Source organism: Xenopus tropicalis, chromosome 4 (genome assembly GCF_000004195.4).
Source record: "Xenopus tropicalis strain Nigerian chromosome 4, UCB_Xtro_10.0, whole genome shotgun sequence".
NCBI classification, from domain to species: Eukaryota; Metazoa; Chordata; class Amphibia; order Anura; family Pipidae; genus Xenopus; species Xenopus tropicalis.
The window spans coordinates 104669210-104696370 of record NC_030680.2 but is presented as its reverse complement, the minus strand read 5'-3'; the positions used below and the strand labels follow the sequence as shown (position 1 = coordinate 104696370).

At 37.1% G+C, this 27161-nt stretch overlaps 1 protein-coding gene across 1 annotated transcript in view; it reads left to right on the top strand.

The window, feature by feature from the left end:
• Positions 1-27161, top strand: part of brdt (bromodomain, testis-specific) — a 47198-nt gene that overhangs the window by 3068 nt on the left and 16969 nt on the right. The window contains exons 2-11 of the mRNA XM_012962441.3: positions 3832-4065; positions 8861-8998; positions 10309-10459; positions 11025-11203; positions 16977-17339; positions 23021-23149; positions 23356-23532; positions 24425-24615; positions 25811-26088; positions 26172-26288. Of these exons, the coding sequence (XP_012817895.2) occupies positions 3871-4065; positions 8861-8998; positions 10309-10459; positions 11025-11203; positions 16977-17339; positions 23021-23149; positions 23356-23532; positions 24425-24615; positions 25811-26088; positions 26172-26288 (1918 nt within the window). The 5' untranslated portion in view covers positions 3832-3870. The remainder of the gene's footprint in view (positions 1-3831; positions 4066-8860; positions 8999-10308; positions 10460-11024; positions 11204-16976; positions 17340-23020; positions 23150-23355; positions 23533-24424; positions 24616-25810; positions 26089-26171; positions 26289-27161) is intronic.

Here is a 27161-nt window from a genome sequence, read left to right as displayed (position 1 = left end):
TACTGTTCCTTTAAAAGCACTGTGCATGCGTCAGCAGTGGAATTTTAAAGAAGGAAAGAGGATTGTTAGCTTGCATGTACTGGGCTTGTGCAATTTTCTGCTAACATGGCAAAACAGGACAGATTCCCTCATCGCTACTGGTAGTACAAAGGGTGTTTGTCCCCGAGGCCATCCCTTTCTGCTGCCCACCTTGGCACCCAAGCCTCGCGCATGCGCACCGCACCCCAACCCCCCCGCCACCGCGCATGCAAAAAAAAAAGATTTTGGCAATAAGTGATAGGGCAATAGCTGTACCTTTCAACATATACTTTATAATAGGTTCCATTGAGTTTTTAAATAGTACTAGAGCAGTGCTGTTCAACTGGCGGCCCACTGCCCCCTCTGTGTGGCCCTCACCTGTCTGGCTGCTGTGACTGCTTACCTTTGTGTAAAATATAAATGGTATTATTACTGAGATTAACTGGCCCCCTGCATTGTTCAATCCTCTGTACTGTTCACACCTTTTAATCCCTGTATTATTCACCCCCTGCATCACGCCTCAGGCCCCACATTGTTCACCTGTTCATACCTCAGACAGACTGTAGGAGCAGTGCCAATATTGTGTCACTGTATGTACTCCCTGCCCTATGCTGCCTGTGTGTGGCATACTCTGCCTGCCCTATGCTGCCTGTGGGAGGTGAACCTGGCAGGAGTTTGTTCTGGGAGTTTGTGAGCATTTGGAAATAGTCATTACATGGTCCCTAAGGTGTGTAATTATAAGCTGGGGATTGCTGTACTATCCACAGGAGAGGAGGAGACATATGGATTTAAGGGTGTGTCTTAATATGACATAATATAATTATTTCACATATGAATGAAGGGTGATATCCCTACAGTCAGTGTTGTACTAAGATACCAGGGGCCCACCAGAACACTTTGGACCATAGGTCCACTTTCTAAACTGTTATTCCTTCTCTCCTCCCTGAACCTCTTTATTATCCAAGTCTCTCTTCTCTATCCTTCCATCTTTTTCTCATACAGAAAGAGGGAATGACTGTAGACCATGCAATTGGCCAAATAGTTAGAAGCAAGAGGGCCCACTGACACCTGGGCCCTCCGGGAGTTATCCTGGTGGACCAGTCTGACGCTGCATGCAGTGAGCACCAACCATTTGTTTTTTTGTTGTGCTACCACATTAATATCTGGCCATTACAGTGCACCACCACTTTGTACATAACATGCCACAAATTGTATTTTAAAAGTGCACAGAAGACATGAAATGATAAAATATATCCTTTTTAACTTAATGCAGAATTTATAATCCTTTTTAAGAGATTGTATTGCACTACAACCTATGTGTCGGGGCCACATGTAAAGTCCCTGCTGAACTTTTCCCTGTTTCCAACTGGGCCACCCAGGTGCAGCAATGGATTTTAGAAGAATGCATATTTGATGTCTGATATTGTGTATACTTCTGAAATCGTAACTGGGTAATATAAGAGTTTTCTACATCAATAAACTTGTTAAAATGTAAGGATTCCTATAAAAGTGTCCTTTTACAAGAAACTTTGAATACAAGAGGGCTCATATTGCTCCGATGAAAAGTATCCGTATATTTGTTACATAATGAAAATCCTTAAAGTGATACTGACACCAAAATGACTTTTCAAAATATGAATGTACTTAAAGTTACAGAACCTTACTGTTTTGCCAACCTGACTGTCCCTTCTCAGCCTGTCAAGTATAGCTTTTGGTGCTAATGGAAGCAATATTTCTTTATCTCTTTCTGTTCTCTTGTTCTGACTCATTATTTTGAATAATGTTGCAGTATTCAGTTCTATTCCAGGTCTGTCAGTCAGGGGGCTTGTGATGTACTTTTAGGGTTTGGAGTCATAATCTAGGATTATAAACAGGCAAGCACTGCTTTCAACAGCAATTATATTTACAAATAAGTTTAAATATTTTCAATCTTTTTAAAGGCTAAGTAAACCCCTGAACCTTCTATGTCATGTATATTATATAAAATAGCCAAATTATAAAACACTGGTTCATATAAATAAAGCCTCTTTATGAAAATATACTTCTCTAGTACCTGTACTATGTTGGATTAGATAATATAGAAAATATAGAAAAACTTCCATTTAAATTACTGAAGTCTGCCCTCTGGCTTGTATGAGGTACTGTGCTAACACAGAAACCAAGGGCACATGTGTGCTAGGTTACATCTGCCAATGAATGGACATACTACTTCCTGTTACAGTTAGGACCTGCATTATTTCCTGTCATGTGATCAGTAAGCAACAGACAGAGCAACACAAAATGGTGGCTCAAGGTAAAATATGTAAAAGGTCAATAGCTACTCATGTTTTGACAGCATAGTCTTTAAGTATGGCTGAAGTTTTTTTCTTTTTATCACATGGGGGAGGTAATTTACTGGCGTGAAGATTAATTGAGGAGATTTTTTTGGGTGACAATTTACAGATACTTTTTTTTAAAATTCTTTTGACATGAGAAACAAAAAAGCTTCCCTACATTTTCAGAATAGTGCAGGCTTACTGCGACTCTTCCCCTGTGTCAGATAAATTCTTAGCTCTTCTGATTTGCATTTTCTTTACTCACACTTTATTTTATACATCTCTTAATTGCAGTATAGGGGATTCATCTGAATATTAATTGAGATTAGCATCTTATTGTTAATATGTAAAGAATTACAGGTGAAAAGGCTGAATAAACAGACTGTTTGCAAAACAATATATATTTCATAGCTTATAGGCAAATTGAAACTGGTGATAAATACATGAATTTCTGATTCATATTTGCTTTACTTTGCTAGTTTATGCTTAATGAATCTTTTAAATTGTATTTAAAGAGGTAAAGCTACTTGGTAAATGTTTCGTTTCAGCACCATAGGCCCAACCATATCACTGAAACCCCCCATATCATTTTCAGTAAAGCAGAGGGGCTAGCCATTTTGCCTGCCACCTTTAGCTGTATAACTTAGTTCCCAGAATACATCTTGGTAGTTGGCAGGCAGGCACATTGCAAGCTAACCTGTGGTCTTTGGCTGCTGTGCATACTCCTGCTGGAGATCCTTTCTGGGAATGGAAAAGGGGTTATTCACGTTTATGAAAAAGAAACAGGTAACAGTATTCTTTGAAACATGGGAGACCTACATTGGGACTTTATCCATTGAAAAACGCCACATGCTGGTGCAGTGCTTCCAGGGAAGCACAGGTACACTGAAAGAATAATCCTTCAGGACCCACCAATTGAAACATAACAATTACTACTAGGCAATGCAGACAAGTGTGAAGGGATTACATTGGTAGCACTGAATGTGTATCAAATGCAATACGGTGGTTATGCTATTTAATCTGGTAGTAAATACACAGAAACAACTGTGTTGTCTCAACATCATATCCAAGGTAACCGTACTGTAATGTCACCTTTTGCAATGAAAATGTCTATTTCCTGTCTATATTACAATATGTACCCAATGAGTGAAAAAGTTCTTCTTGTTTTGTAAAAAGAGACTATGAGACTATGCTGGATCTAAAAATACTTTGTCAGTTTAATTTAACATCAACTATAAATTGCAATGTTTCTATTATAATATGCCTTTCTAATCGCCCCCCAAAAAAGTTTAGTTTAAAAAAAAAAAAAAAAAAAAAAGAATGCAAATGTACACAAAAGTGAAGGTAGCACTGACATTGGGCCCAATTATCTTCAGTTTTATCCAATTTGTGACAATAACATTTATTTAAAGTATGTCCAATTGCTCTTCCACTGCCTTAATGTTTTATCTCCGTCACCAAGAAGCTGAAAATGTGTTTTCCCTTTTTTCTTTTACAGTGATATGTCTCCTAGATATATGATCTGTGGGGTTGCACCATGTCCATGTCAAGCAGACATCTTCATTCTTCAATTGTGAACCCACCTCCTCCAGAGTACATAAACCGCAAGAAGACAGGACGCTTAACTAACCAACTGCAGTACCTAGAAAAGGTGGTCTTGAAGGCTTTATGGAGGCATCACTTTTCTTGGCCATTTCAGCAACCCGTAGATGCAGCGAAGCTAAATCTTCCTGTAAGACATTTTTCCGGATATGGGACTAATAGATTAGATTTTGCACAGTGCAAGTGTTACTCCGTTTTCAGATCACTCTCGCTGATGGGTAATGTCCTTTTTGAAGTGTTGTGTCCCGAATCACTCCTGCACAGCACTTTCAAAAGGACAGTATCCATCGGTGAGATTATTTAGTATTGCCCTTCTAGGCTCTTGCATCTGCCTTTACATATAAGGAGTTGTTTCCAACTGGGCTTGTATATACTTTGTCAGGGGTCCCCAACAACTGGGCTGGGGACCGTTGCCGGGCCACGGGCTGTGCTGAACTGGGCCACCTCTGGCCCCAATTACCTGTGATCCCAACTCCATGACAACAACTTTGTGAAGCCTAGGGAGTTTTCTACTAATCACGAAAAGGACCAAAGTACTAAAGCATCAGGGAATGTCACCACTTAAGTGGGAGTAAGATCAGCTAGGGGGGCTTGGCGCATCTAGTTGCAGGGAAACAAGCTCAGGTCTCCCACTGATTTTGTATTATGATGAGCTGTATTATACTCACCACCCCTGGTCCTCAGAAACATTGTCCTGCTTGAAACCGGTCTGTGGTGCAAAAAAGGTTGGAGAACATTGCTTTATGTGGTCATGATACCTTAGCGCTAAAATATGTTATAATATCTGGTAGGGATTAAATGCTGACCCCTTTTAAACTGTGACTAAAGACATCTTTACTCTGAACTACCAAACTACAATATTTTGAAGAAAAATTTCAAAGCTTTGCACTTTGCCACATCTATCTCTTTGTTGTGTTCAGCTTCTCAGCTTCTGAAGATCATATCAAAGCTCCAGAAACAGGCAGCACATTATCAGCAACTTTCTGTAAATTAAATTAACAAGGAAGATCTAATCCCTAAACATAGGGTGTAACTCTCTTGTACAAGAAGAGAGAATACGCCTTAGCAGAACAGGCACTGAAAGTAAAACTATTGTGTTATTGTGTAAGACCCCCTAACAGTACAAATAACCCTGAAAACCATATATTTCTATAAAGTTAACTTATTTGTCTACTCCTGAGTAGCAAACTGCAGAACTATACTAAACTCAGAAGTTTTTATCATATTTATAAAAACTTTGCAGCTTGTTGCATTTATCTTGCACTATTACTTATATAAAGAGATAAAACAATTTAATTCTGAACACCAGGGGGCTGATTTACTAACCCACGAATCCGACCCGAATTGGAAAAGTTCCGACTTGAAAACGAACATTTTGCGACTTTTTCGTATGTTTTGCGATTTTTTCGGATTCTGTACGAATTTTTCGTTACCAATACGATTTTTGCGTAAAAACGCGAGTTTTTCGTATCCATTACGCAACTTTCGTAATGGATAGGAAAACTCGCGTTTTTACGCAAAAATCGTATTGGATCCGAAAAATTCGTAAAGAATCCGAAAAAATCGCAAAACATACGAAAAAATCGCAAAGTACCGATCATTACGAAAAAAACGCAATCGGACTCCATTCGACCCGTTCGTGGGTAAGTAAATCAGCCCCCAGGTGTCCACTGTGCATAGAATGTATTGACTGATGTCTAATATCCATAGTATCTAGCATCAAGGAAACGTAATGTGACTTTCATATGTCTGCTGCTGTTCAGGTGTCTGTCTATTCAGAAGCATTTGATTTCTGCTTCTACATATTGTATTCTAAAAATCTGTATGCATTTTTTTAAATACAAATTTTATTGTGTTGGGGAGAGAAATGCTGTCTATCTACATCTACACCAAATTGCCATGGTATAAGAAAATTTGCCTCTGTAAATAATTTAGAAACCAAGAGTATTCATATAGCATTAATTCTATTATTACTTCTTTCTGTGAAGACTCCTGTAAATGTTAGCAGTTATTTGGTTGCTAGGGTCCCATTCAACTTAGCAACCAGGCAGTGATTTCAATTTCAGATGTTGTCTGAATAGAAAAATGTGTAATAGAAATTAACAATTAAAAAAACCTCAAAGAGCAATACTTTTTCGGTTGGGAGATAGTGATTGTTATCGACCATATTCAAAAACTGTATAAAACTCTACTTAGAACAGGCCATTCTGGTAACCGATGCAAAGCGCATGTCAGGGGCACATATAATATTGCAAAAATTTCTGAATAACGTTACTCAAAGTATACAATTGGCAAGAATTTGTAGATTTCATCATCTGCAGCGCATGTCTTGAACCTGAGAATCTCTGCACAATAGTGTATGGCTATGGTCTTTGGGCCCACTGCATTAAAACAGACCTGGTTCTGTAGTGGAAATCACTGCAAGGGCTCAGGAATATTTCTGAAAAATCATTGCCTGTGAACAGTTTGTCGCTGAATCCACAAATGCAAAAAAAATATACAAACACAATCCAGAAACTTTGCCACCAAATAAGCCCAAGCTTATTTAAGATGGGCTGAGCTGAGAACTGTCCTGTGAAATAACAAATTAAAATTATTTTTGAAATCACAGCTTGTTATCCGTGATGGTATGGGGGTGCATTAGTGTACATGGCATGGGTAGCTTGCACATCTGGGAAGGCATCATTAATGTTGAATGATATTTACAGGTATGGGATCCCTTATCCGGAAACCCGTTATCCAGAAAGCTCCGAATTACGGAAAGCCTGTCTCCCATAGTCTCCATTTTAATAAAATAATTTAGAATCTTAAAACTGATTTCCTTTTTCTCTGTAATAATAAAACAGTACCTTGTAATTGATCCCAACTAAGATATAAATAATCCTGATTGGATGCAAAACAATCTTATTGGGTTTAATGTTTTATTGATTTTTTAGTAGACTTAAGGTATGGAGATCCAAATTACAGAAAGATCCCTTATCCAGAATACCCTTGGTCCTGAGCATTCTGGATAATGGGTCCTATACCTGTACAGTTTTTATAGTAACATGCTGTCATTAAGATTGCTTATTTCAGAACTACAATGGCAACCCACATTTCTCCATGTATTATGGCTCCATAGAAAAAAGAATTTGAAGGCTAAACTGGTCCCATGCATGCAGTCCTGATCTGTCGCCCATTAAAAACATTTGGAGGGCCAGAAATGGAAAATACAACAAAGGAGACCCAAAACTGTTAAGCAGGTGAAATCCTGCACTTATTAGGCAAGAATTGGACATCATTTCACTTCCAAAACTACAGCAACTGGCCTCTTCAGTTCCTTAGTGTACACATGACTTTTACTAAAGTAATCCGTAATGGTCTAAATGGAATTGATGACTTGCAGGAGTTCATTACTAGACAGGGGTTTAAAAGAGCAGTATACATCATTCATTATTAGTTCAGTCAATAGGGCTTGCGCTGAACATAGTTTTCCATATTAAGTATACATGGGTTTTTTTTCCTGTACAGGGGAAAACAATAAATGTTCTATCTTCCTGTGATTTTCTGAATAATTCTGGGAAGAGAAGGCATTTAAAAATTACCAATTCATTGTTAGCCCTCTTCAACATTGAACCCCTTATCTGTAAGACAGAGGCACATGCTGCAGCTGGTAAAAGGGATGGTTGCTATACAGAGTTTAATCAAACTTTGATTACATGATAAAAACAAAATAATGACATTTAATCATTATGATTTATAATACTAAGACCATTATTTCAATTTAAAACAAATCATGCAAATTTAATTTGCCACACAAGTTTTGTTTTTTTGCTGTTGCCGAAAAATGGTGTATATTGCCTCTTTGTGCTAGAATTAAGGCTGTTGTGATAACATTGCATTCTTTGGAATTTATGGTTAGCCACAGAAACCCACTTGTCTTGTCACACATTTCAAGTGATTTTTTTTTATTTAAAGGGGATACACACAGTTGAATGTTGGAAAGGTTAAGTTAAATCTGTCCATAGCTATTGATGTAGGAAGTCATTAAATCATTTTGTATTCATTTATTTGAGACACATGAGCACCCACATCGTGCCAGGGTGGTAATTTGTTCCAACACCAATTTAGATATTTGATGTAATATCTATATATCTCTAGGAGGAGCAATCCTAACACACGAAGTAAAGTACCTGGATGCAAGTAAACACTTTGAATAATTTAAAAATTGTACTTAATGAAAAGAAAAACGGATTGACATGCTTAGATATTAAATGAGAAGGAATGGCATGTTGGCATATTGAACTACTGAATGGTAGTGTGTTGGGGGTATCCTTAATGGAGAAGGATCTAGGGGTTTTTGTTGATAACAAGTTGTCTAATTCTAGGCAGTGTCATTCTGTGGCTACTAAAGCAAATAAAGCAACAGCACAGTTGGGAACGGGAGAGAGTTGAGATGGGAGGGGGAGCAGAAGAAGCAAACTGAGCAGACTAGTGCCCTGCCCTGAAGGATTTTTCTGAGAGCAGGAAGTTTAACACAGAAGAACATGTATTCACAAAATAAGAAAAGAAATCCTGTGCTTCTTTTGATAGAGGACTCTATTTTCTGTGCTTATGGCTGTATTTATATAGACCTTTCTGATGAAGCTTACTTAGTTTTTACCTTTCCTTCTCCTTTAAACCAATTTGAGCAATGGAAAGGTAGTGTATGTTTGTAAATGTAAATATATTCTCTGTTTTTATAAGTGTTATTTTTAATACTAATGTTGATTTCTTATATATTGAAATGAGCATTATTGTAAGTGTCTGGAGAATATATTAATATATATTATTACGTATATTAATTACATGATTAAAACCATACTGTTTCATGTGTGGATTGTTTGCTCATTTAATTTACCCTTAAACTGATTTTTATTCTTATTGACTGCTTAATTTTGTTTCAGGATTACTATCAAATTATTAAGAATCCAATGGATTTGAGTACCATAAGAAAGAGACTGGAATACAATTATTATTCAAAAGCTCTAGATTGCATACAAGATTTCAATACAATGTTCACAAACTGTTACATCTATAATAAGGTATGGCTTTATAATCTATAACCTTTCAATGTAGCAACACTGATTTATTGTAATTCAATGTAAGGGTCCTATTTTTGGTAAAGTAAGGCCATTATAGTCGTAGTGATGAGCAAATCTGTCCCGTTTAGCTTTGCTGAAAAATTTGCGAAACACTGCTATCATGCAACTTTTTTTTGATGCGAGTGCGACTTTTTCCTCACTCTGAATTTTTTCAGCAGAGTATTTTTGCAGCTGCTTCGTGAAAATATCCGCAATGACTAAATGCAGAATTTTGTCACAAATCCATGCCTGGCAAAAAATTTCCCTCATCCCTATTAAAGTGTAGATGTATTTACAGAATGCGGTAACAATGCCATATAGTTCCATGTAAAATAACCATCCCCATGGCCAGTTTTTAATTTACTGGAATACAAATATTTAAAATTGGACAGTACATTTGGGGATGTGTTGGAACTTATTGTGGACACAACCATTTTTTTTTTGGTTTTACTGGTCCTCTGATCAAGTTGTCCTAGTCTAGATCCCAATTCAACATTTGGGTCCCACTAAAGTAGACCCTACAAGCAGTTCCTTTAATCATAACCTAAGCCAAGAATGTGTTGTTTTTCACAACCAATAACCAAACAGGTTTCTGCCCATCATCTTTTCTGATCTTGTCTTTTGCTTCCAATGCAAGCATGGAAAATAGTTATAGTATATTATAGTAAATAGTTAACAGTATTTTAAAACCCCTTGGTTACTTTATGAATCACTTTTATTGCAGTGTAGGGAAAAGTCTTTAAATAGGTTTTGGAAATGAGGAGCAATTATATATGAATAAATGGGTGGGCTGATTTTTGAAAAGTTGGAGAAAGTATGCAGTAAAGATACTTAGAAATATTGAAGGAGGCATTGGTTTGAAACAGTTGCCTTGGGTAAAAGTATTGCAAAAGCAATTATGTTCCAATTCAAGCGGTTTCTTATATAATTAATTTTGCATGTATATTGGCTTTTATTCATTCATCAGTGCCATCATGGACCAGACTACTTTTATTGACTCTGAAAAGCTACTAACCAGCCTTACAATTGCAAAGGAGTTTACAACATGTTCATGTAACAGCCTTTAACTTTCAAAAAATACTCTCTTTGGTAATGTCTGCTTAGTGATACTACGTCCAGAGCGCCATTTAATTTACATTTCTATTATATATTCTGATTTCTACTATACACCCACCCACGTCGCTCATTGTTTTCATAAAGAATTATAAATGCAGCAGTGTGCTGTCGTCATGCTGATATTAATGAATTAAAAAACATCATTTTGATTGCAGCCAGGTGATGATATTGTAGTAATGTCACAAGAACTGGAAAAAGTGTTCATGGAAAAGATTGCAGAAATGCCACATGAAGAAATAGAATTATCCGTTGTGGGAAATCGAGGAGTCAAAAGCAGAATAAAAATTTCGGCAGTAGCAGCAGAAGGTAAACTCCACACTTAATCTAAATTATTAATCCACACACACAATGCTTTGAGACTTGCAAATCTCATTTTACTGAGCATTATATATAATTTAAAAAAGTTTAAATTGAGAATTTACCTGCATAAAGATTATTTTGCCATATTATAATTGAGTTGTATAAATCTCAGCAGACAAAAGAGAGGATGGATTAAAAGAAAAAATACTCTGCACAGACTAGATGACTGAGCTTTCCCATTTCAACAATTTTCACTTAATTTTAACTATGATAGGCCAGTCGTAGAAAAGTTCTGACTGGATGCTAAGATTTACTAGATAGGTGCTATGTGGATCATGTTAAAGGGATTGTTAAAGGAATAGTTATGCAGCAATTAAAGTGCCAAGTATGCAAAATCCCTTTATGGTTTTGTCTACATTACAGGACAATCCTTTTTTATTTTGTTGTATAAAATACATTAAGGACAATTTATATATATGGAACTTCCTGTACAGTGTATGCTGTTAATAATTTTGTGTGTAAACACTTATTTATATTCTTCTGTTCTGCTTTTCTATTTCTTCAAATTTAGAGTCAAGAGATGATTCTGATTACATTCCAGTTTGTAAGAAGAAGATGGTATCACAGAAAATGCATAGGCGTACATTTCCTTGTCCTGTAATTGCCATGATGCCCAAACGTACAACCCTTGTTCCCTTGTCTGTTATTCGGTCAAGTACTTCTTCCCATTCTGCATCTTCAGTTAGCAAAGTAAGTTGACATGATCTATAACTCTATATTTGGTTGTTAATTATAGAAATATGGTATGTCCCAGTGACCCATATATTCTTATAATTTAGAGACACACACTTATGTGAATCCATACTATGTAGGATCGCATGCTGCTAGTTTCTCGCTGTTCCCTTGCCACCATGCAAAGGGCAACATCATCAGTGATGTTGGCTTAAATGCTATATAAAATATACCCCATACTCTTTCCCACCTGTAGCCTGTTGCTGTTTTCTTCCCTTTGTATCCCTATTATAAAATTGCAGTCTGGTTGGGACAGACTTTCTTTTTTAGATTATCGCATTAGATTATAAGAGATAATAAACCCTGTGCTGCAACTGCTAAAGATTTTAGACGTCATCTTGTCACAAACTGGTCTTTATAAATTTCTAATATAAAACTTGCTCCTACTTCTGGCAGACCTATTAAAAGTATGATTCCTGCCATACCTTATGAACAGTTTGGGCCGTGACACATGGGGAGATTAGTCGCGCTGCGACAAATCTCTGTTGTTGCGGCCAACTAATCTCCCCATAATGCAATCCCACTGGCTAGAATGTAAATCAGCGGTGGGATGGCATACGCGGCGCCGCAATTTGTTGAAATCGCCGAAATTTCCTCTCAAGGCAACAATAAAGATTTGTCGCGTGGTGACTAATCTCCCCGTGTGTCACTGCCCTTTAGCTTGAGAGCAGATAGCTTTTACTCTGCATCTACCTTTGTATCTTTTGCAGCCACTTAATATTAAAGAATGTTGTGCAATAGTGGCAAGATATAAACAAATAAGTTTTTTTTTGTTTTTTTTTTAATCCAAAAGAAAAAATCAGAAAACACATAAAATGTACACAGGTCTTTGTAAGTAGTGCCTTTAGAGCACAGACTGCATAAGGGGCTGAATAAATAAGCAGCTTGATCACTGGCTGAGTATAAGGATGGTTTAGGGTTCCTTCACCTCCCCAAAAAAAGCCCAACTGCAATAGGGAAGCAAACAATTGTCTCTCAATTAGCTCTATTATGGAAAGCCATCTGTTGGTAGCCACCCTGAACAAAAATCACCTTCCTCTCCTGTAAAGCATGCACACATGGCATGCCATGCTCATGTTATAAGCAATTAGAGAATTAAACCTCTGCAAGAGACTAAGGGGAGCATTTGCTTCTGATCATTCCTTAGACCTAGATAGCCATATTATAGAATGTCATCTGTTGAATGAAAGTTGGGGAAAGTTGATATACAGTGCCTTACAAAAATATTCACATCCTTAATTCTCTAATTTTACTGTATAACAAACAAAAAAAAGGTTTTTTTTTATAGCTGGACATTTTATGTAAACGAAAAAAAACTAATGTACTGTTTGTGTTATTGTGTACTTATTTAGGTATATTCCCCTTTGCAGCAATGTTCTTAAATCTGTTGGGGTAATTATGTACCTGCCTTGCAAATGGTTAGGCTTGGGGAAACATCTCTTCCAAGCAGTGTTTTGTACAGTATAGTATACATTTTTCCTCTTGTAAATACAGTGTGACTAATTTTCGATGAACATCCCATCATATAATATATCAACATTTTTGATGTGGTTCCTAAGCACAATTGCCAAAATGATTCATTCTAAGATACTTTGACAATTGACCTTTTGAATTTCTCAATAAGAAGTGAGAAAGAGTAAGTACCCTGGTAACATCATTTATAGTTACTGTTGACAGGTACAGAAAGAATGGAACTGAAAATGAAACCCATCTCGGGTATACTGAAAGAAATTTAAAGGGGTTGTTAACCCAATCATAACGCTTGTCCCACTGTGCCCCCCTAGTTTTGCTATAGAAGTTGCTGAAAATGTAATTATAGATGCAAGAAAATATACCACTGAGCTTTCTACTGACCCAAACTCTCATGCACTCTCTGCACTCAAGTGCAACAGAAGTGACCAATGGTAACACCGATTCCCAGCACTGTTAGGCATCTTGCTGTTATCTTACATATAGAGATAATTGTAATTTTTTTTCTTCATTATATGACACTCAAATCAGACACTCCAATTGCAGCAACATAGAACAGGGAGCCAGATTTACACAGATCAGCTGGAATTCTCATTGGAGGATTTCTTGCATCTTAGTGCAGCCGCTGGCCCTTGAGATTTCAGTGAAAGTTTTGGAAAAGTTTAATTGTGCAATATTGCTTTATTGCTGATGTTATTATTGCTGATGTTGCTGCACTACAACTCCCAGCATGCCTCAACCTTGATTATATGTTAAATTGTTCTGCAATTTGTAGTCCAGCAACAGTAGAGTAAGGTTTGGTTGAGCAGTGCAACAGGGTTTAATACCCCTTTAAGGGCTAAACTCCACTAGGGCTTTGTTGGACGGTGCTGGATCGACAGAATGCATCCGACTAGTTGGTTGTAGTCGTGTGAGTCAAGATATAATGGGTCTGATAAAAAAAAAAAAAAATCTGATTTGTAAACTGTGTGACTTCCATCACAACACGCTGGTCGCTTGTGAACCACATCAGTCAAGATGAAAACTGATGGTGTTGAAAATACTTTTTTTTTCCCTTTTTGGAATATACTGACTGTTGGATGTAGACACATGAACAAAAGAAAAAATGAAATGTATCTGATCTTAACATTACATCTGTGGAAGATTAGTGATGAGCAATTTTTTTCACCAGGCATGGATTTGCTGCAAGATTACACATTTCGCCATTGGCAAATTTTTTTGCAAACTGCTGCCAAAATTTGTTAAGACAAAAATTCTAAAAGTGAAATTAGTCACTTCAAAGAAAAGTTGCAGTCATGTCAAAGTCATGCGGTAGCCACATTTTACAAATTTTTTGTAGTTTCGCAAATTCTTCAGTAGTTTTGTTTTCATTTACCACTAGTGGAGATCAGATTTTGCAGGATGCTACAAAATTTCGTGCTGTTGCTAGGTGTAGCATGGGGAGATCAGATAAAATCTGACCCACAATCTGATCCGAAGCACTCCAGGAGTTTAGCCCTTAACCTTAGAGTACATTTATCAAAATATGAAATAAAGCATGTCAACTGTGCCTCTCTAGTCACTTGAATGAGATTTATAGAAGCTGTAAATGTCTCTCAAAATCCAACATGTGTAAATTAGTAACGGTGGACTTTGCTGTGAGCCATTTCACTTTTATGAGCTGTCACTTTAAGAAATATCTCATTGAGTCCATTTAAAAATGGTTTGCATTTATTAAAGGAGGATTAGCTATTGAATATTCAGCAGCTGAACAATATTCAGGTTAGACTTAGTACAACCTTTTAAGAATAATCATGATATAGGCTCATGGCGGGGCTCAACGCAAAGTAAGGTTTGTTCTTCAAAGGAGTCTACAGCTATGGTCACACACCTTTCTCAAATCCGTGGCTGCCATCTGGTGGTATGATAATGCATACTCTGTAAAGCGCCCAGTAAATGCATCTGCTCAGTTTATACCTAGAAAGAAAACTCCTTGCAGCTCGCATTGCTCCATCTGCAGCATATGTCTATTTAATAAATCCAGTGATTGTTACAATCGTTAATTAACTATTGGGAACAGACAGCAAGGATACTGGTCTGCTATAGTAAACTTTGCAGGTATTTTCTAGGTTTACTAATTAAGACAACCTGTTACACAGCATTTGAAAAAAAAATATAAAGTATTCTAAACTATCTGCAATACTGTTTCTCAGCCATATATTCCAAATATCAATGAATTCTATAATAAATATAGTTTTTACTGATTTTATTAGCCACAGCCCATGCTGTTCCTAATATGTTCTAAAAAAAATAATTAGCTACAGATTAGTCAGCCTTACTGTCACATGGTATATGTTTGATACCTTTATATTGCTTTGACTACAGGTATGAGTTCTATTCTCTACATTTGTAAGCTGTTTCACTATTCCTTACGTCCATTAAAACACTTTGAAACATTAAATAAACCCAATAGGATTGTTTTGCCACCAATATGGATTCACACAGCTTAGTTATTGCCAAATAGTGTTTCACTACAGAGTAAAAGGAAACATGTTTTTTTTTTTAAAACTAGATTTGCTGAAAATGCAATCTGTAATTTGTAGCTTTCTGGATAATCTTGCACCTGTATGACTTTTACTTTCCCAGACATGATTAAGGGAAAATTGTTAACTTAGTTCATTATTATTATTATTATTATTATTATTATTATTTATCATTTTTATACTACCCAAATTCACAGTTTAAAAAATGATTTCCTTTTTCACTGTAATAATAAAACTGTACCTTATACGTGATCCCAACTAAGATATCATTGATCTTTATGGGAGGTAAAATGATCCTATTGGGGTTATTAACTCTTTAAACTATTTTTTAGTATGGAGATCCAAATTATGGGAAGAGCTGCACGTGAACTGAACACTGAACATTATTTACAAAAAAAAAATTGTGTAAGGTCTATAATGTGGTTCTGTAGTAAGAATAGGTAGTGACCAGTATGCTAAAGGGAATTTCTGAGATTTATTATTCTAAGATATTCTCTGACCGTGATCCCAAACCAGTGGCTCGGGGGCAAAATGTTGCTCTCCAACCCCATGGATGTTGCTCCCAGTGGCCTCAAAGAAGGTGCTTATTTTTGAATTTCTGGGTTTTGGTTGCATAAAAACCAGGTGTTCTGCCATACAGAGCCTACTGTAGGCCACATAGGGGCTACCAAATAGCCAATCAGAACCCGTATTTGTAACCTTAGGAGCATTTTTACATTTGAATGTGGCTCACAGGTAAAAAAAGCTTATTTTTCTTTTTCACCATTTTTGGAGAGGTTGCCAAACAAGTGGATATTTTCCCAATATGCCTACCTTTAGATTATTTGTCCCTCAAGCCAACAATTGTATAATAATGGCTGCCAATGCATGATGTCAGCAGAGGACTGCACCAATGTGTCGATTCAGACTTCATCCCAGCTTGAAATGCAAGCCTGTGCACCAAATAAGCTGCCAATTTTCCAGAAGGCCACTTTTAGAGCTGAAGTTGCATAATGGTTTGCAGATAAGTTTACAACTGAAGAAAAGGTACATTTACTCCCAAAATCTATTGAAACTAGTATCAGAAAATCTGGAGGCACATATGAGCTCAAAGCACTGCAGTATTTGATACAAATGTTGTAAAGTCTATAATGGGATTCTGTTCAGATACTGACCTTTACATATCTGATGCTGTAGGGAATATTTGAGGTTTGCTGTTAACTTCTGACCCAGCACTTCTTACAGGTGTTTGTGTCGCCAGTATGTTTACAGACATGTCCATGCCTATACAGATTGCGAGACAAAAGGATACCTGAAACTTCAAAAGGGCCTATGTAAACTTGTTTTAGTGTTTACAGGGGTTTTAAATACAAATTAAAAAATCAAACCCATTCAGGAGTAAATCTGTTCTGCAGAAGGCAAGCATCATTAAATCCAAGCTGACTCCTTCAGTTTGCCTGAATTTTGAACAGTTTTTTTTTTTTTTTTTTTTTGCATTGGTTTTAAAAATGTTTATCATTGATATTGCCAGATATTAGCTCAAATATGTTTCCATATCTGCAGTATGGATACAATTTTTTTGTATCTTCAAATAATTTATGCGATTAAAATGCAGCTGTAAAAATGAGAGATCTCAGCCAGGAGTGCATCAACATTATGTATATAGGCCCGGGGTGGTTGTTCTGGGTAGTGTTTTTTCCACTGCATTCATAATTATGATATTTTTTTTAAAAAATTTGTTTTTGACATTTTACATTTAGGTCAATAAAGGAATTAAAAGGAAAGCTGATACAACAACTCCTGCTGTATCGCTCATTGCAACCAGCTGTGAATCTTCTCCAACTTTATCTGAACCCAAACCAAACAAAATACTGTCTGGAACAGAGAAAACTAGGTCAGCTGAAACTTCAGCTGTGGACCTGCCTGATTCTCAGCATCACATCCACTTTATCAAAAGCAATCAAATATGTGAACAGCTAAAGCATTGCAACAATATACTTAATGAGATGATGTCAAAAAAACATGCAGAGTACGCATGGCCTTTCTATAAAACTGTGATCCCTACATCCTTGCTTGATTGTAGTGATGCCATCAAACACCCCATGGACCTTGCAACCATCAGAGTAAGTTTATTTTGAGTTGAAATCTGTTATTACGAGTACAAATCAATATATTGGCTTCCTTTCCTAACGAGATGTTCCAAGTAGTCGGTGTATTTTTTTTGTCCCTTTTCCCTTTACCACTAGATATTACTTCACTTTTATTTGTTTGAATCCCCTTCCTATTGATGTACTGGTATGCTATCAGAACACAAGATGGCTGCTTACATAAAATGCAATTACTGAAAACCTTAAAAAATTGCCACAGTTCACCAGAGGAGTTCCTAGCTTGCTACTCATGTATATAGATTTTTTTAGGGCCATATTTTCAGTTTCACCCCTTAAATAAGCCCCTTAAAATCCTATGAATTAATCAGAGCTTTGAAATCCCCCTCTGGTGAACTGTTGGAAGATTTTAATGGTCAGAGGATTTGCAGTATATTTTTGTTACTACACAATATTTATAGAAAATAATATATGCTGGTTTGATTCAAGTTAGTCAGACCTGCTGATGGACTGAATCACACAGTTATGCAGGCATTCAAGGTGGAGTGGTATATAAATTGCATAGGTTATGAATCCCCCAGTCCTATGTAGCCCACTTATCAATTTGATGTGGCACTACCTGCTGAATTAATCTGTCTTGGCGCTTCCAGGAGTCCTGAGCCCCGCTGACTATGGGGGAAGCAGGGATTTCTTGGATAATTGGCGTGCCTCCACCCAGGGCTCTGTTATGGGAGAACTACAACTCCCTCCCTGGGACTTGATACTTGGTGTAGTGCTGCCTGAGACCTCACACAACCCCCAAAGGGAATCCCCTCCCTGGGGCATTCACTTACTGGTATGTAGGTGCTCCTTGAAGCAAACACGATGAACGCACAGTTGTGATGAAACAGTTGATAGTTTATTAGGCAGGACCTCTCCAGGAGTGGCAATACATATACAGTGCAGGGGACACTCTCCTTCCTTACTCCTTCAGCGTACCTACCCCTGTTGGGTAACTTATCGGTACTCCCGCCAGGATGATCCCTTATAGATGTCCTCCCCGGTACTCTACGCCAAGAGACCCTCTCTAAGGGCTCTCCCCGGTACTCTCGCCAAGACGGACCACCTCCAGGACTCATCCCCGGTACTCACGACTAAGTACCCTCAGAGCAGTACCCCATCTAGCGGCAGCCTAACCACCTACCTAGACTCTTGAGTCCCTGCACTCCAGCTGATGTACTGCTGGGGGAGCCTACTCCCTCTACCACTCCTGGAGGGGCTATTTCTGCCCATTCTAACTGTGCCCTTACTACATAGCACTCCTAGAGTGACCTGACACAAGAAACCTACTAATCTACCTTTGGGAAGAATACCTCTGCTCTCAGAGGCTCTCCCTTAACTCTGGCCTACAGCACATGGCTGCATTCCCCTTATATGGGCCTAGGCACCACCCTGTGGCCATTACCCAAAACTGCAGGGACCCTCCCTGTTAACTATAACTATACCAGCTCTACCCACTATCCCATGACCAGCACCACCCAGGGGTCTGCGCACAGGGGTCTCTATCCTAAGGGCCCAGATTTGGTAAACCCCTACACCTATATCAGAAAAGGTTTGCACTTCTGATGTAGCCTTCAGCAGCATTTTATATGCTGACTCTCTCTGGAGTTATTTTCTTAGGGTTCAATGCCCAATTTTAGGTTGAAAGAAATTGGGGCTGCAAATCCTCCCTCAGCAATCTGTTCCTCTCTTGTTTCTGTATGCAGAAGTTGGAGTTAGATTTTGATTTACAGTTTGGTCTAATACATTAAATGGGGTCCTTCCTTTGCCCAGAATATGTATTTGACCGTGATAAAGTTATCTCCTAAAAAAGAATACAGAATGTTTAATTTATTTTTATTTCCATGAGATGAGGCTTATGTTACATTTTATTTTCTTTTACTATAATTAATCTTTAAATTAATAAATGCTGGTTTATTTAGGCCATTTATAATCTGATTTAATAAATCTAGGTAAAGAATCCTATGTTGCAATATTTGGCTTTCTCTTTCATCCATTTATATAGCATTGCTTATAAAACGTCTATAACGCCTGTTACCTAGATATAAAAAAAAAATGGATTATTAAAAGTCCTTTTCATATTTGTTTCATTTTTGACCTTCCTTGATGTCACTGCACTCCTCACATGCCCCCACCCTCCTCGTGGTCTATAACTGTGTAGCCTGTGCATGTATTCATCAGATTCTCTTCTGGGGTATACATTAGATTTTGGGATGATACAAAACTTGCCTTGATAATTATTCACAAAATGGCACCTGCTTGGTGTGATTGTTGATTCCAAAAGAATGAAGGAAACAAGATTTAATAAATTTATATGGTAAAAGTAAGTTTTATTTTAATTGCCTTACACAATAAAATAGGATTTAAAATGGTTTCATAGGGTGACAGGTCCCCTTTAATGGCTAGTTAACATAATGCATACATACCCCTGTCTTAACAGTGGTGATCTGGTATTAAGATTTCTGCATATTGCCAGAGAGGTTGGCATTAAAATCGATGAAACTCCATACAGAGTAACCCTGAAAACCAATAGTTCAGTTGGCTATGAACATATTACATATGGCTTAGTAAAACAGTACAATGTGATTTATGTATATTAACCCATACACAACAGCTAAGAAATCTTTAGGCTTTGGTTGTTGTTGTCTTAGATCTTGCCTGTAGCCCACTAGCACAATTTGTCTTGTTGATCACCTGTATGGTACCAGTCACCCTCCCTTGTTTACACTTCCTCTTATAGGTTACCTGCATGACCCCTTTCCCAATGCACAAGACTGCATCAAAATAATTTGCAATGTATCATGTTTCAGCATCTTTTGATTATATATTTACCAAGTTAGAGAGTCATTCGAATTGTAGTACATTATGGTTTTGTGAAGTGAAGATCTTCCAACCTGCATCATGGGGCTCAACAGGTTATTCAAGGATGGCTATCAAGTAAAATTTGGATATCCTGTCATTACCTAGAACCCTTAACAAAAACATCCAGCAAACAATTCTTTGTATCCTTGTTAAAGGGGACCTGTAAAAATCCTTTACAAATTAAACATGAAACCCAAATTCTTTTTTTATTAAAACATCCATGCCTGTTATAAAGGTACTTAAAAATCTGATCTGTCACTCATATATTGCCTGCGCTGCCACTTTGCCTCAGGCATAGATGCCATTGCATTAATGTATCCTGTATGTGGGCATCAGGTGCCAGATTGTGAAGCATAAACAAGATTTTGGGATGAAGCAACGCTTGTCTTAATAAGTGTTTGCAAAATGGCAGCTGCCTGCTTGCTGTAACTGTACTTGCAAGACTGAAGGAAATAAGGTTTATGTAGTGTAAGTAAAGTTCATTTTACTCAACTAACATGATAAAGAAGGATTTGGAATTATTTTTTATAATGCCAGGTCCCCTTTAATTGTGTCCATGTGCACAGAATTCAATATTGGTTTCAGTATACATAAGCACCATTAAGTAATTGGTTCCACATTATGTAGGTGTTTTGTAGATATTCACGCTGAATATTTAGAATCTTTAAAATGTTTTATGTTAATTTAAGAAGGGTCTACGAACAAACTGTAAAATTTTGTAAGACTCAATAGGGATGCTACGAAACCAAAAGCAGAATGAAAAACACAACAATTATAACAAAGAATGCGTTAAAACACGTTGCAGCGCTGCATAGAAATAACAAGTTTAGATTTCCTGTGTGCTAGAAGAACTTTTGCAATTTAAAAAATTTATATCTGACAGTCGAAATCTGATTTTGATTAGCTAGTGGTTTTCCTTTGGTTCCTAAGCTAGTAACACAAACAGCAACACAAAGTATGAGCAGTGTTTCAGCTGACCTAAATAACGCTCAGGCAAATTTAGTAGCACTGATATTAAAGGAACAGTAACACCAAAAAATGAAAGTGTATAAAAGTAATTACAATATAATGTACTGTTGCCCTGCATTGCTACAACTGGTGTGTTTGCCTCAGAAAGACTACTATAGTTAATATAAATAAGCTGCTGTGTAGCCATGGGGGCAGCCATTCAAAGGAGAAAAGGCACGGGTTATTATCAGATAACAGATAAATCCCCATTATATGGGGCTTATCTACTAGTTATCTGCTATGTAACCTGTGCCTTTTCTCCTTTTTTTCAGCTTGAATGGCTGCCTCATGGCTACACAGCAGCTTATTTATATAGTAGCTTTTCTGTAGCAAAAATACCAGTTTTTTGCAGAGCAAAAGCACATTATATTTTAATTACTTTAAAACAATTTTTTGATGTTACAGGAAGCCCTGAAGCTATAAACGCAGGGGCTGCATGACAAGGGATCCGAATGACCAGCAGCCAGATTACACTGGTTTATGTTTAAAGATTGGAAAAATCAGATGCAGCTGGGATTGGGTGAGAAGCAATAAGTTAAGGAGGGGGAAAGCTGGGCTGGGGGTGGAGAAGGATAGGGATGTGATGTCACAAGAGAAGGAGTTCACTTCCTATCTTCTGAACAGGTAGAAACATCCCACCCACCCTCCCATTATTTTTGCATATTTTGTAAAATGCCAGGATATTTTCTTCTTTATGCTCTCATATTATCTGTTAATAACAGAATGTGAATGTTTTCCTATATGCACTGTTATATTGTGGTTTCGGTAACACTATACAGTATGAATGTGAGAGTCTGCATGGTATTATTTATGTTAAATGAAAGTCAAATCCTTGATCCAGGGAACTTTCCGATCGCCAGGTGGGGTCAGGAAGGAATTTTTTCCCTCTTGAGGCATAATTGGCACAGGCTTCAGGCTGGGTTTTTTGCCTTCCTCTGGATCAAAACAGTTGATATATGTTAATGTATTTTAAGTTGTATCTGTCACAGCAGCGGTAGGACCTTGCCAGAGTACTGCACAGGAAATTTTAGAAGAGGGAGAAAGGAGCTTCTCTCCTTTGACTGCACGGTGGGTTGATTATACAGACGCTACTACTGCTTGTGCTAGGTGACAGCTTGCTTGGATTTCCTATCATCGAGGCACTGCAGATTCAGGACCGGCAGCAGGGCTGCTGAACTTCTCTCATGGTGGGAGATGCAGCTCCTGCTGGTAGCAGAGTTTGGGGCCATCCTCTCTGTAGGTAGAGGCAGCCTAATACTCAGTGGTGGATATAATGACATAGTGCTGATCTCAAGTCTTCAGTAAGGAACAGCAGATCATAGTAGCGATCTCTTATGGAATTCTGGCTTTGAATATTGCCTTGGGGTGAGGCTGGCAAGGTCCTATTTATTTGATAAAATGTGAATAAATGCTGTGGCCTCTTTTTAACCCATTTCCGGCTCCTGATGTTTTATTAATGTATGTAACAATGGGGTTCAGAGGGATGGCTGAAGGCGAAGGGCAATTGAGGAGTCCCCTTGTCATGTTCCTTTAATGTTATATGCCTACTGTATGTTCAGGCTAGTACAGTAAGCCACTCTCGTCTAATGCTTTTGGGTTGTCCCTATCCATAACACATTCTCTCAATGAAATGTTTGCATGTTTTAGTTTTTCTGGGAAATATATATTGAAGGATGTGTTCTAAAAAGACTAAACATCTCTGTAATCAATATAGTGTTATAATACTTTACAGTAATTAATACTTTTCTTGTCATATTATACTCTTACCCCTTCCAACACTTTTCTTTAAGGACAAAATGGAAAATGGACTCTATAAGGACACCCAAGATTTTGCTTCTGATGTCCGGTTAATGTTCATGAATTCTTATAAGTACAATCCGCCTGACAATGAAGTGGTAAACATGGCTCGAAAGATGCAGGTAATTGGGAACCTTGCAATCCTGTTACTGTATATAGATCTGCTTTACTTAAGCTGCTTCTTTTTTTTTTTTTTATTTCAATTTTTACATTCTAATAGTTTTTGAAAGAAAGTGTTTCTTTTAACATTATTTCCTTATTCCAACCCAGCAACTGCCTAAAGCCTTTCAAATATTTAACCTTATTTAAATATCTTTTGTATGTCCAGGACGTTTTTGAGGGCATGTTTGCTAAAATACCAGATGATCCACTTGCTACTCAGAGTATGGTAGAGAGATACAAGACATCTACTGAAGAAAGTAGTAGTTCTAGCTCTTCTGAACAAAGTTCTTCCTCTGATTCCGAAGATGAACGTGCACAACACCTTGCTTTGCTGCAAGAGCAAGTATGTATTAGCTCTATAAATATGATTTCTGCAAATGCAAACTATTCATTATATAGTTTAGTGACCTGATCTTACTCTACTTCACTAGTTGAACCAGTCTTTAGTCTTGTGGAGATGGGCCAATTTATTTATTCACCCTGCAACTGCCCACAGTCTCTGGGTTCTGGTCTGGTAATATCTAGGCCTACCATAGCATCCTTATGATGGCCAAAGCAACTATTTTCTGTTTGCAAACAAACAGCTAAGGGAAAAAACACTTAAATTATAGGGCCTTATTATTTAAAATTTGAGTTTGGGTGGAACCTTGTTTAAGATAAAAAAAAAAAAAAGCAACAGAATATTCACGGAGTAGTTTTTTTCATGGAATAAAAGTAGCACATTGAATGTTTTAATAAACTGGGAAAACTGCATACTTATGTGTTTTTTTCACATCTGCGTTTTTCTCAAATTGAGCAAAAATGCCAACTTGGTTTACCATTAACTATAAAATGGTTTATTGCATGTTAATTTTTATTCTAATATTTTAAAAACCTTAATGTAGTTAATCTGTACATTTTAAATGCTTATTTTATGCTTATTTTAGTGTATTTTGTTGTGACCCAATTTACATATCTCTGCAAATTCAGATAACATTTTTCAGAATTATAATATAATTATCATATTGATTAAAAAAAAAAGGTTCCTCAGCCAGTGGTATTACCCTTTCTATACAGTATTGGCTGACAAAGTGTGTAGCCACAACTGTCATGCCTGGAGTAATTGCATTTTTCTTAAGTGCATGCCTTTCAAATCACCACAAGATGTCACTTAATGCAACAGTTACAGCAAACATTACAATTGCCAAATGTTTAAAACTATGGTGGTTCTGTAAAACACATCTGTAATCTTATAGCTCAGGGCAGTTCAAGAACAGCTAAAAGCTTTAACAGAAACACCCATATCAAAAGCAAAAAAGAAGTCCAGAAAAGGGAAAAAGAAAAAGAAGAAAAGGGAAAGGAAGAAATTGTTGAAAAGAAAATCTTGCCAAGGTCAGAAAAAGAAAAAAGTAAAACAGAAAGAGTTGAAGAAGAGATCTATTTTCAAGTAAGTTAATACAGTAAAACCATTGTCACTTTGTCAGTTCATTCTCATATATATATATAACTCCATAATGACTTGATATCTTTATTTTTTACAATAGGGGGTATATTATTCCTTATATAATAAGATCCACTTACATAGACATTTAAAGTTATTGCAGATCCTCTCTGATGTTCATTTCTAAATTCAATTTTGCCATGTATTGGCAATATCGCAGAACAACAGTAATTTAAGACCATTCAAATGCTATTAGTAATAAAACCTAGGCAACAACCTTGGATGATAATGCTGCGTATATTCAATAAGGTACTACAGTGAATTAGAAAAGATTTGTTCATCTAATCATACAGTCATTGTTGCAAAGCTTGGAGGCTCTGAGCCAGTGTTACAGGATTCTTATTTCCACTGGATATTTGTTATAGTGATGCTCTGTTCTAATTAATTGTATCAGAGCCAAAGTATCAAACAAATACGCAGGTAATACTCACAAGGCTATATTAGAAAATGTTCTATCAGAGATTCAACCAAAAAGGTCAGCACTGTGCAGGTGTTACTGCCAACTTGATATCAGCTGCAAGTAGCTGCATGCCACCTCATGCCCCGCTGCCATGTATGGGAAGCCTTGTTTTGTCGTCAGGGAAATGCCACTTGTCAGAGATGACCAAAAATAGCACAGAGGCACTATGATAGAGTATAAAAAAGCAATGTACCTGTCCCACAAGACAGGTGACTTATGAGTGCTGCTGTTTTAATTTGAGTACTAAACACATTTACACATTAGAATATTTGGCATTTTAATTGCAATTACTTCTGATACTGTTATCTGCCATAAACCTTGAAAACACATATCTGTGCATTGCTTTGTTTTTTAAATTGCCATAAATTGCCCCAGGCAGGTCATTATTCCTTGAAAATGGGCGCTGCCAATTTTGAAGACACAGGCTGTTTCCCAGTGCTGTGGGGGTGTATGACAAATACAAACAGTGGGTGAAATGCATTGAACCAATGGGGAAGTTATTAAAGAGGAAAAAAAACTAGATAGAAATTTTACTTAACTCAAAGTTAAGCGGTATCCCCTTGATTAATTTGAGGATGACTATAAATCACATTGTAGATCACTGATAATTGTAGCTCAATGTACAACAGTTCAGAATATTCTGTATCTGCTACCTGTAAACTAAGTCGTCTTATTTCTTAGTGATGCAAAGAAAAAGAAATTACATGTTTCTGATGAAGAAGAGGATGTTAAACCAATGAGTTATGATGAGAAAAGACAGCTGAGTTTGGATATCAATAAATTGCCAGGAGAAAAGCTAGGTCGCATTGTTCATATCATACAGTCCAGAGAGCCATCGTTGAAAGACTCTAATCCTAATGAAATTGAAATTGATTTTGAGACCTTGAAACAATCAACACTGAGGCATCTGGAAAAATATGTAATGGTTTGCTTGAGAAAAAGACCTAAAAAGCCAAGCAGTAAGTGCATTTGCTAAAGAATTAACCTGATTTCTGCAGAAATGTTTAACTAAATACAATATAATTGTCTTTTTATTTTTAAGGTATAAAATCTTTAAAATCAAAGGAACAGCTGAATAAAGAAAAAAAGCAAGAATTAGAAAAGCGGCTTCGGGATGTCAGTGGCCAGCTAAGCTCTGCCAAGAAACCGAAAATCCAAGGTTATACTTTTTTTTTTTTTTACATATATTGTCCATTGCATACCTTTTCCACAAAATGTAAAACAATTAAAACAAAAGGTTTTCTGTTAAAAAAAAAAAAATCCTATATCCTATGCAAGTGAATTTAAAGTGATGTTGAACCATTAATGAATCACAAATACTTTTTAATGTGTGCATAAATTGGGTGTACATTCCACCAAGGAATGGCTGAACTAAAAGAAATACATGGTTCTGTAATGGTTAAATTAAAGCCCATACCTACATTTTTATTGAGATGCTGTGGGGAAATTTAAATTATCTGTGCATGCAAAAAAACCCAGATTGCTAACTGCCTCCTGGCTATCTGCTCCTGGATAAACCAACGCCACCTCAAACTTAACCTAGCTAAAACAGAGCTCATGGTCTTCCTGCCCAAACCTGGCCCTCCTCCTCCTTTCACCATTACTATTGACAGCATGACCATCAACACTGTTAATTCTGCACACTGCCTTGGGGTCATCTTTAACCAGTTACACTCCTTTCTCTAAACACATTAATAACACTACCAAAACCTGCCGTTTTTTCCTCCGCAATATTGCCAAGATACGCCCCTTTCTTTCACAAGTAACGGCTAAAACACTAATCCATGCCCTTACCCTTTCCTGCTAGATTACTGCAATCTCCTACTAACCGGCCTCCCAGACTCCCACCTCTCTCCCCTGCAATCAATCTTAAACTCTGCTGCCAGGATCCTCCTGCTCTCTCCTAAGAGGGAACCTGTTCAGCCTCACTTAAGCTCTCTAGCATGGCTGCCTGTTAAGCAAAGGATAGCTTACAAAATCCTTCTGCTAACATTCAAAGCCCTTCACTCCTCTGCTCCTCACTACATTTCTT